The 16453-nt window shown below is 30.3% G+C and overlaps 1 protein-coding gene across 3 annotated transcripts; it reads right to left on the bottom strand.

Annotated features, from left to right (window-relative positions):
* Positions 1–13487: 13487 nt before the first annotated feature.
* Positions 13488–15509, bottom strand: LOC112767001 (LOB domain-containing protein 15). 3 transcript variants are annotated; one of them, XM_025812888.3, is made up of 3 exons: positions 15302–15509; positions 14912–15164; positions 13488–14341 (listed from the first exon to the last, which is right to left on the bottom strand). In XM_025812888.3, exons 2-3 carry the CDS (start codon positions 15083–15085, stop codon positions 13823–13825), a joined length of 693 nt encoding a protein of 230 aa, XP_025668673.1. In that variant the 5' UTR covers positions 15086–15164; positions 15302–15509; the 3' UTR covers positions 13488–13822. The 3 variants fall into 3 exon arrangements, with proteins under 3 accessions (XP_025668673.1, XP_025668671.1, XP_072079933.1); XM_025812886.3 differs by having other exon boundaries at positions 14912–15168; positions 15302–15500; XM_072223832.1 differs by having other exon boundaries at positions 14912–15159; positions 15302–15500.
* Positions 15510–16453: the final 944 nt, after the last annotated feature.

Raw genomic sequence — 16453 nt, 5'->3', positions numbered from 1 at the left:
TCTGGGTCAGAGTTCTCAAAGCAATCTACTTCCCAAACAAGGACTTCTAGAGAGCCCCAAAAAAGAAGCATGTCTCATGGGTTTGGAAAGCTTAATACAGGAAAGAGATTTTCTCAGAAGGAATGGAAAATGGAAAATAGAAAAAGAAAATCAATTAGACATTTGGAAGAATAATTGGATACATGAAATATCAAAACCATTAAGAAAGGAATCTCAGCTGTCAAACAAAGTTTCTGACCTCATCACTACAAAAAAAAATGAAACCAAGAATTAATGGAAGCTATCTTTTCCATGCCTATGAGAAACCTAATCATGCAAACTCCCCTTAGCATCATGGAAAGAGTGGACTCCTTATTATGGCGTTACAAGAAGGATGAAATCCATTAGGTCAAAATAGGATATTATGTTGCAAGAGGAGAGGAAATCAAGGAATCAGATGCAAGCTTGTCCATTGATAAAGATTTGAAGGATCTCTGGAAAGGAATTTGGAAAATGCGCGTTCCTCAAAAGGTTAAAATCTTTTCTTTGGAAAGAATCCCAAAACATCATCCCGGTAAGAGCTAATTTGTGAAAAAAATAGTTCATGATCCTATTTTTCCTCTTTGTTGAAAAGAAGCAGAGACCAGAGAACATGCACGTTGTTGTGCGAATAGACTAGAATGGTGTGGTTGGGGTCTCAAATGCTATGCACCCCCTACAAAGAAAAATGTTTCAACCCTAAAGAGCTGGCTACTGGGTATTCTACAAGACATCAGAAAAGGTCATAAAGAAGGAAGGAAAGCAAGCTAGAGCAAAATCATACATATTATGTGGGCTATTTGGAAATCTAGAAATGATGTTATATTCTCCAAACCCAGGCATAACAATTAAATTTGCAACACACCAAGAATAAAAATTCAAGAAATGCCAACTTCACACAACTCATTTCAGAGAACAAAAAGAGTCATACATATTAAGTGGAAGGCTCCGCCGAGAGAGTGGCTCAAGATTAATATCGATGCAGCTTTTATGTCAGGAGAAAACTCTGAGGCCACAATGGCTATAATCAGAGACAGCAGAGGAAATTTTAGAAGAGGATCTGCAACAAAAGTGAAAGCAATTTCAAGTTTAGAAACATAAGGAATAGCATTAAGGGAAGCAATGATTCTAACTAAGAATATGGAAATTAACAATGTTATCATTGAATTTGATTGCCAACCTTTAGTGGAAGCATTGAAATCGGGAGGGACCCTATGGAAAATAGATCCAATCTTGGAAGACATTCAGAAATTAAATACTGATATACCCTTATGCGATTTCACATGGATACCAAGAAAAGGAAATAGAGTAGCTCACCTGATTACCGAGCTTAAAGAACAAGATCATCTCCTACAGGATCGGAGCTATAACTACGCTCCACAATTGGTAATGTGCTTCAGCAGGAGAAACTGCCTTCATTTTCAGAATTTGCCAACACATCTCGGCAGCCGAACATCCTATTTACACCAATCAGTCCACGTCCAACCCTTCGTCAGCGGTCAGCATTGAGCTTACTTGATCAAATCTGATTTAGATTCGGCCATCACAACCGGCAGAGAGGGGATAACCAGAGGATTCATTCAAGGTAGAAGCTATAAGGGCTGAAATACCTGGAAACCTCAGCGTGTGAAAGTCTCTGTCCCTTCCCGACCAATTCAGCGGTGTGCGTAACCGGCCAGCTTCCCATTGGACACTCCAAAGATTTAGCCATTGATGGAGACTTTGTACGTTCCACGAAGAGGTGCACTGAGATGGGGTTCTTATAGTCTACAGCTTGCGCCACGATCTGCAACCGTCAAAGGGTATCTTCGTCTTCATCTTCGTCTTTGATGGAGAGAGCGAGAAGACAAATAGAAGAAAATAGGAGGAAGGAGGTTGAGAAACAGGTGTAGAGTTGGGTAGTTAAAAAAGTGTTTGAACTTGTTTATTCGAGCGGGGTGAGATCGGGTCTCCAAGTTCTGTTTTGGTGTGGGTTTGAGTCTGTCCGGCCCATACCCCGACCAAATTCGTCCCTGAAAGATCACCGTTTTCCATTTTTCTCCCTGAATGATTTTTTTTAATCAAATTAGTCCCGGAATGATTTATTTTAAATCACGTTTATCCTTCCGTTAATCTCTTCATGCTACCGTTAACAATTTGCTGCCTTGGAACGTGAAGTGGCAATAAAAATTACACCTGCCATGCTGTGTGTGTTGCTGACGAGATATGTTTAGGGTTATGTATCAATTTAGTTCCTAAATATCAAATAAATAAATCCTAATTCCCAACTTTCCATGAACATGAATGCATTACTTGAGTGTTGTTACAGATCCAGCAGCGATTGAAGGAAGAGGAAATCGATTTCGGCGCCATGATGGGAGCGGAAGTGGAGGTCCCGGTGGTGGGTTGCCGTTGCACAATCAGTGGTTGTCTATTATGAAATCATTATTGTTATTACTTTGCATGCCATAGATTTAATTGATTGATTAATTGCAGTTTTGAAAGGATGGATTCGAGTTTGGGGCAGCAGGAATTCGATTATCTGTTCAAATTGTTGATGATCGGAGACTCTGGTGTTGGCAAGAGCAGCCTATTCCCCAATTTTACCTCTGATGATTTTCAAGATCTCTCCCCCACCATTGGTCAGTGTGCTCTCTTCTGCATCTTTGATTATATCACTCATTGTTTCTATTTGTTGTTTGATTTGAAGTTTCCTTCTTCAGGTGTTGATTTTAAGATCAAATATGTCACTATCGGTGGTAAACAGCTCAAGCTTGCCATTTTGTTTGTGACTCTCATGCTTTCCATGTGGGATATTGGTATGCATTCTTTCTATTTGATTTAATGTCTGAGTCACTCTATATATATTCCATTTGTCTATACTTTAACTTTAATAATGCAGCTGGTCAAGAGAGATTCAGAACACTCACAAGCTCTTACTACCAAGGGCACAAGGGATCATTATGGGTAAATTTCTATTCTCTTGAATCACTTGAATTTTCATTGCAACTTAATACAAGAGAATAATAATTCAGTAGATAGAAAGAATGTTTTTTGGTTTCACATATCCCATCCCCCAAGGTGGTTTCACATGTGCAACGGCAACCCACCACCGGGACCTTTACTTTCGCTTTCCATCATAGCGCCGAAATCGATTTTCTCCTCTCTCAACCACTGTTGGATCTGCAACAACACTCAAGCAACAATGCATTCATGTTCATGGGAAGTTGGGAATTAGGGTTTATTTATTTGAGATTTAAGGACTAAATTGATACATAACCCTAAACATATCTCGTCAGCAACGCACACAATATGCCAGGTGTAATTCTTATTGCCACTTCACATTCACTACAACACAAACGGAGAATAGCGGCAGTTTTAAACCGCCGTAAAACACAATACTAGCAGTTCGAAAAACCACCCTGGTTATTGGGGTGGGCATTTGATTTCGCGGCGGTTTCTAGCAACCGTTGGTATAACTGCCGCTGATTCAATATTTTGTAGCAGTTGATTTGGCGGCGGTTTAAAACCGCCGCAATATACAAGCGTCAGGATTGACCTATCTTTACCGGCGGTCAAAAACCGCCACAATTTGGTTAACATGTTTTTAAAAAAAATTGCAGCAATTTGTAAACCGCCGCAATCCTGAATGCAGTTTAAAAAAAATGTATATTACGGAAGTTTATAACCCCCACAATTTTCACAATTATATTAAAAAAATTGGCTTTGTAAAGCTGCTCAATTATATTACTTCTATATCTAGACAAATGCATAAATAAGAACAACTTAAAAATGGATAAAATATCACAAGTAAAGCAAATAACAAATCAAGATAATGATATCTTAAAAACAAAATGTCAGTAGTAAAATACACATTCGAAAATAATGTAAAAATAAAACATAGTTCAATTGACCATAAAGTACAAAAGAGTTACTTGATATGACCAATAAAATTATATAGGTAACGATAACGTGAAGAGATTAACGAAAAGACAAACGTGATTATAAAAAAATTATTCAGGAACTAATTTAATTAAAAAATCATTCCAAAACGAAAATAAAAAATTCGCGATCTTTCAGGGACGAATTTAAATATTAACTCACTGTAATTGTCTAGTTAATGATTCCATGTGAGGTATCATTAATAACATTGAAAATATTGAGCTGTCCTGTCACTAGATAAGGAACACTGCTGAGTAATTAGCTACTGTTACAAATTAAATCCACTAATTTTTAATTAGAACCCAAAGACAATATCCATGTGAATGCTTTAATAGATATGATTCTTTGACGGAAACAGATCTATCCATTCTCCTATATTTTAATGTTGGACAGATCCAAACACCTATGTTTAATAAACCTCTATCTAGGAATCAAACAACCGCATAAGTTATTAGAATAAACTACTCTAACTTTGTTTTATGACAGTCAACCCCACATATTAGAGATAGTCAACCCCACATAAATGCGATATCAGTTTGAAATTTGTTTTATGAATATTGTCATCGATATGGCATGATTTACACTAAGTCACTCCCAACTAGTTTGAATTGCGTGTTATAAAATTTATCTCTTCCTTTAATTTCTCAGGTTGAATAATATAGTAACAGCCAAATGGCAATGTTGTAGTTACGATTAGTCGTATTATATAAAAATATGAAACCAATTTGGTTTGGTCGAGTGATCAACTTGCTCGTTCGTTTAAATAAGTATTGTGGGTTCGAATTTTGTTTTGTATATGCAACAATTCATTAGCCAGTGGCAGACTCTTAAATAAAATTCAGATCCACGACGGATTAGTCTTTAACCTGTCGGATTGAGGGATACCATAAACCAAAAAAAAATATAAAAATGTGAATTCGGCTATTATTATATTAATATGTGAGAATTATTTTAATTTAGTAGTAATCTTCTGTATACATTTAAAATAAAATAATCGATATATCAAAATGATCATCATATAAGCTTTTTCAACAAAAAATAATGAAAGTAATAATATAGCAACTAACAAATAAAACGCAAACGATCTTTCATTATTAATAGGTCTTAATACTTAATAAACATATGAAAGATGATGCCTTGTTAGAAAGAGATGAAGTTTCTAAAGTTTGAATATTATGTGAGTGTTTTAGGTCATAGTAAATTGAAAAATCACTAATGGCCATGTTGAGCCAAAGATGCGAATATTTCAAGCAACGGTGACAAATTCAAGTTCTATCAATGCGCATATATTTCGTATAAACCCTAAGTTACCACACACAATGAAATAGATGGGAGAATAAATTTTTATTTTTTAATTAATTTTTAGTACAGTTCCTAGATAGACCTATTAATTATTTCACAAAACTTAGGTTGAGTTTCACACGTCAAGGAATCGAATGCTTCGTAGAATTCGAGATTATATTGGTGGAAACATTGACTTTTGGACTCTCAATACTTTTATTTGGCTTGAATAGAACAACCTTACAATGCAAGAAAAACTAACGATGATGAGACAATCATTATTTTTTATTCTTTATTTGACGTTCATCAACAAAAGTTCTCATGTAGCTATTGGGTCATGCATTTGCAAACCTTGAATATACCTAGCTAAGCTATGGCAACAATTCTATATGTGTCAAAACAAAATAAAATTGACGAGTAATATATTTATATTAAATGATAAATAAAATACTATACGAGTAATATCGCATAAAAAGTGAGTTGATAAAATACTATGTTGATACAAAATATTTAAAAAAATAATTTTTTTAGATGTCTAAAAATATAATACTCTCTTTTCTTTATTTATAATTAAAATAATATATATTTTAATTCATTTAACCAAAATACTCATCAATAATAATAATAATAATATATATATATAGTCTCGTTATATATTTAAGTTTTTTTTTATAATCAAATTTAATTAAATTAGTCTAAACACAATAAAAATCAATTTTATTAATGAGAACGTGTCTATACACTTCAACTCTCTACTAACGTAAACGTTTATATTTTACGTTCTTCCTTCTTCTTCTTCTTTGCTTGTTTCCACCTCATCGTCATTCCCATAGTTAGGGGTGTTCAACACTGATCCAAATCGAATAAAACTGACTAATAGAACCAAAAAACCAAAAACCAAACAAATCGAAAATTAAAAAACTGAAAAATTGACATTCTATTTTTTTTTCAGCGGTTCAATCCAGTTTTCAATTCTAGTAGGAAAAATCCTAACCGAACTAAACCAAACTAGAATTCTTAAAAATCCTAAATAAACCAACCCCCAAGCCCAAACGAGGATCACCCAACCTAGCCGCTACTATAACCCTAACACAGTAATGCTCTCCACTCTCCGCTCCACTCTTGAATCCTTCCGCCCAAATTAAAACTTCTCCTCCCACACTCCACAACGCTATCGTTCTCTCAGCCCCTAACACCGCTGAATAGCACCGTCACGGAGGCGCGTTCGTTTCTCTTTCTCCCTCGTCGCGCTTCCCTCTTCTCGGCATAGCCCCCTTCCTCACTTCCTCCCTCTTACCCACGCCACACACCATTTCTCTCACTCTCACTCATGTCCAAATCACAAAAACTGATTTGTGCTCTTTCACTCAAGATCACGGTCTCACAGGTGCACTCTCCTCTTTTTGTCACAGACTCACAATCGTCTACTCCTCTTTGTCGACAACGTTCAGTCGTCCAGTTGATGTCTTCTCAAATTGCGGCACCTTCTTCTTTTTCTTCTTCTTTTGCAGTTCGTAGTGTCTTCGTCGTCATAGTTCGCAGCTCTTCGTCTTTGCATCTCTATGATTTACAATTTTAAATTATTTTTGGATTTGACATTTGTTATTAGTTTTATGTTTTGGTTCTGATCTAATAGTTTTATATTTTTTATTGTTGGTTGTGATTCTTTGTTCTTGGTCATGAGTTTTTGTATAGAATTTTAGATCTGATTATTTCTTTTTTATTCTGATTATATGTTCTATTTTGATTTTTTATTATAATTTTCTTATGATTATTTGTTTTAGATTCTTCTTTTTTATTTAGGATTTTGATTCTGTTTTGATTTTTTTTCCTGTTCTAATATTTGATTTTAGTACACTAGATATTATTAGAACAGTATATTTTTTGCATTGAAAAACAGAAAAAACCGAACCAAAACAAAACCGATTTTAATGGATTTAGTTTGATTGGTCTTGATAAAAAAAAACAAACCAAATCGAATCAAAAAATTAATATAAAATTGGATTGGATGACTTTTTTTTTAAATAATGGAACCAAACTGCATCACGAACACCCAACTGATTTACGAAACCCGAACTGGGTCATGCTTAATTTTTTTTTTTAAAATTTTGGAAACGACGTCATTTTCCTTCATCAAAAGTTCAAACGCTTTTGCCCTGACCCTTTCCACCTTCATCTCGTCCCTTTCTCCCTGAGGCCTAAGCTCGAGCTCTCTCATCTCCCTCACTGTGGCTCATTGGCTCTCACACTCAAGCTCTCTTCCTCTCTCATCTATGGTCTTCCCTCAAGCTCATCGTTAGTCTCTGTGTCGTCAATCGTCATCGTCTCGCATTGGGTCACATCGCGCGCCTTCCCTGCGCTCGTCGTCGCCGACGGCAGAAACAACAGATCTTGGGACTGGTCGTCTTCGTTGTTCTCTATCTCGTCACCGTCTCATCACCATCTCGCACTCAATCGTGCACCTTCCTTGTGATGTCATCACCAGAGGCAGAAGCAGCAGGACCAGAGGCTAGTTGTCATTGTCGTTTTCTTGCTTCGAGTCTCGCTGCCAACTTACTCACTGTCGTCAGCTTCCTTCGCGCAACGAGAATCGATTTGGTGAGTTATAACAAATTTCTCTTCTCTTTTGGTTTCAGTTTTGTTGCTGTAATTCATCACTACACTTTAATTTTGTTGCTGAAAATATCACTAAATTAGTTTTTTGTTTTTGCTGAAAATCATCACTGACATGAATTTGTTACCTTGAATAACTTGTTGCTGAAAATATTACTGAGCTAGTTTTTTGTTGTTGAAAATCATCACTAAGTTGAATTTATTAGTGATTGAACCTTGAATTTGTTTTTTTCTTCCTGAATAATCACTTAATTAAATTTTTGTTAGTGATTGAAGCTTGAATTTATTAAAGATTAAATTTTAAATTTGTTGCTAAAAATAATTAGAGTTGAATTTGTTACTAATTATCATCACTAAATCTTAAACTTGTTGCTGAGTTATTGAAAGAATTACTTAGCTTTTTTTTTTTGAAAATTATCATTGAGTTGAATGTGTTGTTGAAAATTGTTTTGAAAATGTTTTTATCACAAATACCATTAGTAACCAATTGTGTTATCTTTTCTTCTCTCTTATTCATTTAAATTGAGAAAGTATTTTGTATTAGTTATTATTTTTTTTGCATCATCAATTATATCTAAGAATTGATACTTAATTTTTACTAATATATTTGTGACGAGATACATTTTAACTTTTAATTTTATTTTTATAATTTTGTATTTTTATTTAGTTATGATTGGATCAATAAGATGAATCAGTGACCCACAGGTTGAACCAATGACCAGTGACCCAGTTGTATGATCAGGTGAATTATCAGTTCGGTTCTGATAACTATGGTCGTTTTTTATCGCTACGACTGTTGCGTGTGTTTTTTTTCTTTTCCTCATCCTCTTCCTAGTGATTTTGTAACATTATGTATTTTTCTTCTTTTGTATTTAATTTTTTTTTGTTTTTATTCTTGTTAAGAAGGTAAAACAAGAAGAATTATGCGAATGTTAAACGAGAAGGACAAGATGACCAAGAAAAGAAGAAGAATATAATGATAACGAAGAAGACGAAGAGAAAGAATTTTGAATTGTGCAGAATTTATCAGAAAATATTATCGAAACTTTTTAACTGTGACACATAAAGATTTTAAATTTTGATACTAAAATTTTTTAACTATAATACATATTTTTGTTAAGAGGGTAAAATAAGAATTACAAAAAATAAAATATTAAAAATTAACTAAAGTGTATTACAATAATAATAAATTTATACTTTATATTATTATTATTATTATTATTAAATCGACTAAATAATTATAACAAATTTATATATTTAATTATAATAATTATTGATTGATATTTTGGTTAAATAAACTAAAGTGTATGCTATTTTAATTTTACAAAAAGAAGTGTATATTTTATAAATAAAAAATATTATTTAAATATCTCATTAAAAAAAGTGTCATTTTCTCAAATATATATTTACTTAACATTACTCGCTAATATGTATGTGTCATGGATCTGCAATATCTGTTAGTATGTCTCTTTTGGGCGCTCTTCATAGAATAACTGTATCTTATATCATGGAGTGCACGTATCTAATTTCTTCGGGGATAAAATTATTACTAATTTTGCAACTATATGTGCCTAAATTTCACACGTTTTGATAGGGAAAGGTGCATGTATGCAAATCATTATTATCGCGGCATTTTGTCCATCGCAATATATTTTCTAATTTTTATTTAAGTTTCAATGTAATATACGGCCTACTTCCACTTTCACAAGCTTTACTCAATGATGAAGAACGTGACTCAAAACAAACTGAATATTTTTTTTTTCACATTTTTTAAATAATATGCAAATTGATACTAAAAGAACTATATAAAATAGGGAAATTGACTTTACTTCAATTATTTAAGTATGCATAATGAGTTTATGATAATTTAATTAAGGTGAATGCTACCCAATCTCCTCTAAAATAACATGTAAGTTACTTTTCATTATGTGTCACATTGTAATTGGTCTTTATCTTAACCATAATTGGGTTATTTTATAATTTATTATTCTTAAAATATCAAAGCTCCACTCCCTTTAATTGAAGCACATTCCTCTCCTCCATTTTTTATTCATCACTTCATCACCTAAATTCGGTCCTTCCAAGCACTATCGCGTTTCGTGACAAGAAGCGCCAACGTCATCGTCATATACTGCCCTCCCACACAACCTCTCTTTCTTTAGTGCATAATCCCTTAGTCACGTCGTTGAATTCCATCGCCCATAACTTGTCCTTCCCAGTATAGCCAGCGCCTCTTTTTGCCATGGATCACTGCTTATCCACATAATTAATGGTTAATTTTGGTTGTTAAATTTTTTTATTAAAAAAATATATCTTTATTTAATTACGTGATGGAACATATATTTATATGTAAAATATAATATAATAAAATAAATCTATTCAAAGTATTTAAAAGTATAATTAAAATTATGAACATACAAATATAATAATAAAATTTGTACTCCAAACAAATAAACATATTTTTTTATCATACATATATTATTTAAAAAATAAATATATTATTAAAATTAATAACAGAAATTTAAAATGATAAAATTTAACTTTCTTATCGTATTTTTTATAGTATTTTTATTTTTTAATTTTTAATTTATTAGTATTTTATTATTTAATTAATAATTAAACAAATTATTTTTATGAAAAATTATTTTTTGTATTATATTAGAGAAGAGACCAATATAGCAGTTTAAAAAATAAATTGTATAAATATTTAAGAGATAAATATGAAATACATACCTAAAATAAATAAAACAGACAAAATAGGAGTACTCTTGTGAAATGGAGAATTATTTTTGTCTGTTTTATTTATTTTAGGCATGTATTTCATATTTATCTCTTAAATATCTATCTATATAATTTACTTTTGTATTTAAAAATTTTAATATTATCTATTTTTATTTAAAAATTATTTTTACATTATTTTTTAAACTGTTATATTGGTCTCTTCTTTAAAATAATACAAAAAATAATTTATCATAAAGATAATTTATTTAATCATTAATTAAATAATAAAGTACGAATAAATTAAAAATTAAAAGAATAAAAATACTATAAAAAAATTTGTAAGAAAGTTAGATTTTATCATTTTAAACTTGTGTTATTAATTTTAACAATTTATTATTTTTTAAAATAATTTATGTACGATAAAAAATATGTTTTTTTATTTTAATTATACTTTTAAGTACTCTAAATAGAGTTATGATATTATATTTTACATATGAATATATGTTCTATCGTGTAATTAAATAAAGATTTATTTTAATAAAAAAATTTAATAGCCAAACTAAACATTACTTAAGTATGTATTTCATATTTATCTCTTAAATATTTATACAATTTATTTTTTAAACTGTTATATTGGTCTATTCTCTAATATAATATAAAAAATAAATTTTCATACAAATAATTTGTTTAATTATTAATTAAATAATAAAGTACTAATAAATTAAAAAATAAAAAAAAAATACTATAAAAAAATACAGTAAAAAAAATTGAATTTTATCATTTTAAATTTCTATTTTTAATTTTAATAATATATTTATTTTTAAATAATATATGTATGATAAAAAAATATGTTTATTTGTTTGGAGTACAAATTTTATTATTATATTTGTATGTTCATGATTTTAATTATACTTTTAAATACTTTGAATAGATTTATTTTATTATATTATATTTTACATATAAATATATGTTCCATCACGTAATTAAATAAAGATATGTTTTTTTAATAAAAAAATTTAATAACCAAATTAACCATTAATTAACCAAATTAAGTAGTGATCCACAGCAAAAAGAGGCGCTGGCTATACTGGGAAGAGAGGTTGTGTGGAAGGGCATGGCGATGACGTTGGCTTGGAAGGACCAAATCTAAGTGATGAAGTGATAAACAAAGAATGGATGACTGGAATGTACTTCAATTAACGGAAGTAGAGTTTTGATATTTTAAGAATAATAAATTATAAAATAACTCAACTATGGTTAAGATAAGGACCAATTACAATGTGACACATAATAAAGGATAACTTACATATTATTTTAGAGAGGGTTGGGTAGCATTCATCTTTAATTAATAGTTGCAATGTAGTTAGATCTATACCCATGGCAACAAGCATCAAAGCTAAGAACTATTCCGATCCTATAAATTTCTACTTCACATGGAAATAGGGACTTCATCACCAGAAGCATAGACTCATTTTATGTGTAATTATAATAAGTCAAATGGAGATATTTCTTCCACGTGCAAATTATTATTATTATTATTATTCAAGAGTCCCCACTCCCTACAGCTTCATGTGATATGTATTCACCTCCTACTCTATATAAAACATTGCTGTGACTATTAATTACACTAATTCAATTTCTTTGAAAGATTTGATGAAATCTATGGTGATGCATTTTTTATATATTTTCGTTACATTAATAATGTCCACTAAACTTCCTCGTAGGTGAAGTTAGTGTTATGGTCATAGAAATGTTTGGTATTATTAATTAAACCTTGAGAATATATATATAAATTCAGCCAACTAATGTAAAAATCAGCCAACAAATAAAAAATAATATAAAAAAAAAACATACATAAAACTAAAAAAATCCAAAACTCAAATAAAAAAAATATTAGAACATGAAATAAAATAAAACTAATTTAAAATTTAAAATTTGATATTTAAAATTTAATTAAAATTCAAAATTTAAAATTTAGAATGATGACAACATAGGAATGGAGCCTCTCACAAAGAAAGGGGGCAATGATCCCTCCTAAATCTCAAATTTTTTTCATAAATTATATATAAATTTTAATTTAGTTCCCTTAAAATATTTATTTTACTCTCATTTATATTATGAAACTAAATTTTGGTTCCTTCCTAAAATTGAATCTAGCTCAGTCCCTTACCATTGAACTCAGAACTATGATGGAAGTCAACAGCGACGGTGGTGGTGGGTGGCTAATAATTGTGGGCAAAAAATATGTACTGAGGAGAGGGAAAAAAATGAAAAAGGATAAAAAGATAATTAAAAAAAATTAATAAATGAATTTATTTATTTATGGAATAAAATTGGGTGATAGAGTATTAAGTTCATAATTAGATTGATATAAAAATCGAAAGCTATTGAATTAAGTTGACCTGAGTTTTATGGAATCATATATATATATATTGAAAATGTTTGGTAGACAAAGAAAATCAGCCAAAAACAGTCATAACTTGCTTTATTTAGCCTTCATTAATTGTTGCGACAATTAATAAATATTAAATAAGGCAAGTTTTGGCTGTTTTTTTTGTAATAAAAATCTCCTTATTAATAATTTATGATTATGCAGTTTCCCTTCTCAATATGTAGATTATTGAAGAGTCTAGATTATTACAGTTTCCCTTCATCAGTTTTATATTTCCTTGAAAAGATTAATAATACCTTCTAATTAAAAGAAAGAAAATAGTATACGCCATGAAAATTATATTGCAATACATGCATGAAATTGATAAAAAGGTAAGGGACGTAATCTATATGCTAATTAACTGTCCCTACACTCCGAATGCATTATTTTTACATAATTGAAAATGTATAAAATGTAAAATACTTTTACATTTATATCTAATTATGTTAAATAAAATAACTATTTTTCATATTAATGACGTAAATAATCATGAACAAGTATAATTGAACAACTATTTTGTAGTCATTAAACTCATCATAATATATATGCGGATATGAAAAGAAATATAAAGAATACTACTACAAGTTGAGAGTATCGCACTAGGGACTAACAATAATAATGAATGTGGATTTCCCTTCCCCATAATTGAAGCTCTCTCAACCAACCAAAACAGGAGAGAAGACCAAATTAAAATATAAGGCCAAGACTCAAGCTAAGAGACATACAATAGTTGGAATTAGGAGCATGGTTGTTCAATTTCCCCACACAAAATAATGAATATTTTAATTAAAAACAAAAAAAAAAACAAAAATTGGACATCATACTAATTAATTATAATTAAGCAAAGTAAGGAACACTTTCACTAGTAATGGATCCATGACTCAATGTGGTTTTAGGTGGAGTGTTGTTGTAAACAGAAGAAGCCGAAGACGAAGACAAAGACGACGAAAGCACAACAGTAGAAGGTGAAGGTAAAGATGGATTTGGCGGCACAGGGCGCAAAGGTGGAGGAAGAGGAGGTTGAGAAATACCTTGTTGTTGTGATGAAGAGTTTGCAGCATTATTATCATTATTATTATTATTGATTATTATTGGTGCTTGATTATTAGATGGAAGATGGTGATGATGATGATGATTCATGGAAATGAGAGTGGCAGTGGCAGTGGCAGCAGCTTCTCTATATTTGTATTTGAGAATCTCAGCCCTAACAGCATTGACTTCAGCTTGCAATGTTTGAATTTGTTGCTGCAAACCTGAAATTGCACCCATGCATCCATAAACTGGATCTCTTAATCTCAAGTTTGCTTCATATACCAAACTGTTTGCTGCATCTGCTCTTTGTCCCTCTCCTACTTCCTACACATATTAAAACCAATTAATGAAAAAAAAAAAAAAAAACAAAATATATAGCTAGTTATTACTGGATTTAGTATTATTATTATGAGTAGCATGTAACTGATATATTAATACAATAGATTCCTTTCGGAAGATAAACTTATTTAAAAATAAATAGATAATATATTTTCGTCAAATCTTTTTTATTGCGTTAGATCTGATGGTAATATAATTTATCGTCAAATTTATATATAAAATCTGACAGTAAAATATGTATTTTATAGTGAGTTATGTATAATTTTTTATTTTTATTTTGTGTCTTTAAATCCTTTAATTTTTATTTAGTAAAATAAAAACAACAAAAATCCAACACAAAAAAAATTTTTTGTTATGAAAATTCAAATAAAATATTACAAAATTACTTAACCCAAAAATGTAAATTATTAAATAGAAATATAAAATGTTTAGTTATTATACCTCTAAATGTTCTGTAATCCTAAACAAATTGAATCTTGAAAAGGAAGAAAGTAGTTGAAGAGAGGAGGGAGTATATATGAATAAATTGTGAATAATAATGATTAAGATACCAACCATGAGCATCTTGGAGACATTGCTTGCACCAAAGACTTTATGAACAGCAGCAAACTTTTGAGGCTCATGTGGTGAGAAATAAGGAGAGAAGGGACACTCCTCAGCACACCTTCTTCTAAGAAGCTTGCAAGCAGCACATGGTGTCACTGTGTTTAAGCTTTGCTTCCTCCCCATTATTTCTATTTCACTTTCACTACAACTTGATGTTAATAATTCTCCCTCTATCTTCACCTTCTTTGCTATCTCATCTATTCTTTCTTTTTCCAAAATCACAAAAACCTCATCTTAATAATATACTTTACAACTTTATTAGATACCATTTTATTTGACCATACATAATAATAATAATAATAATAATAATAATAATAATAATAATAATAATAATTTTACCTGTCTCAGGACATCCAAACATGCTTGTTGATTGTCTTGATCTATGGGGTGGATTGAGATGGGAAAAAAGAAAGGTTTTTGTTTCAGACACAGACACAAAGAAAAGGAAAAGTAGAGCTAAATTAAAAGGAAAGGAAGCACTTAGGGAGAAAAGTAGGTCAATGCTCTTTATAAGAAACAATTAAAAAGAAGGCAATAAACAAAACTTGGAGATCTCACATTACATACACACACATATATATAATATTTATGAATTAAAAAAAATGTTTCTTTAAGATATATTATTTAAATAATAAAAATATTTGATAATCAAAGAAAATCAGCCAAAAACAACCATAGCTTAACTTATTTAACATTCATTAATTATTACGGTAATTAATAAATACTAAATAAGATAAGTTTTGACTGTTCTTTTTTCTCTCTAACATTATCGTTTAAATAAAAAATGTTTCATACACTAATACACTATATATGTTGCCATTATTTACTCTATTATATTTAGATTTTTGGATTTTAGTGTTTAAATTTTTGTTTTCAAATCCTAAATATTCAAATAAAATAAATCAGTCCAAATTGAATAATACAAGCAAGGTAACATACATAGAAGGAGAGGAAAACTATTAATAAAAACAAAAGGATTAGGTCGCATTTGTCATTTAGAAAAAAGATTAAACAGAGCCCTCTAATTATTTGTCAATAACTTGCACACGTGTTAGTCTTTGTGGCAAACTGGCCAATTGACTTTTGAATATAAAACAAGGAAACATCAATGTCAGGCTATTCAGCAGCTGAGTTTTCTAAGAATAATAATATTAATTATTTGGGGGAAATTGCTATGGGCTGAAAAAAGTGGTATCCCTCTCCTTATTGGTTTTGTCTTTATATAATGGTCACAATAATACAATTTCTTCAAGAAGTAGCCAAAGCCATCTATGAGGGACCAATTACAATTAGAAGATTGCTATTCTTAACAATCTATAATTCTATATATATATGGTTATTCCCCCCTTTTTGAAGCAGTTCGTAATGGAGAGGCAGAAGACAAGAAATAATAGATTGTACCTTTATCTTAATTAAATTATGCCTATAGTAAAATCAGTATTTCTTTAATAATATTTTTCCCAATCTTCATATCTTCATCACCCTATTATT

The sequence above is a fragment of the Arachis hypogaea genome, chromosome 17 (genome assembly GCF_003086295.3).
Source record: "Arachis hypogaea cultivar Tifrunner chromosome 17, arahy.Tifrunner.gnm2.J5K5, whole genome shotgun sequence".
NCBI classification, from domain to species: Eukaryota; Viridiplantae; Streptophyta; class Magnoliopsida; order Fabales; family Fabaceae; genus Arachis; species Arachis hypogaea.
Note: the sequence above shows the minus strand (reverse complement) of the source record. Positions and strands in the feature narration are given on the sequence as shown.

Coding starts and splice junctions, on each gene's coding strand:
- LOC112767001 (XM_025812886.3), bottom strand. CDS start 15,323: ATGTTTGGATGTCCTGAGACAG. Junction 15,169..15,301: donor GTTTGGATGTCCTGAGACAG/GTAAAATTATTA, acceptor TTTTGGAAAAAG/AAAGAATAGATGAGATAGCA. Junction 14,342..14,911: donor ATGTCTCCAAGATGCTCATG/GTTGGTATCTTA, acceptor TAATATGTGTAG/GAAGTAGGAGAGGGACAAAG.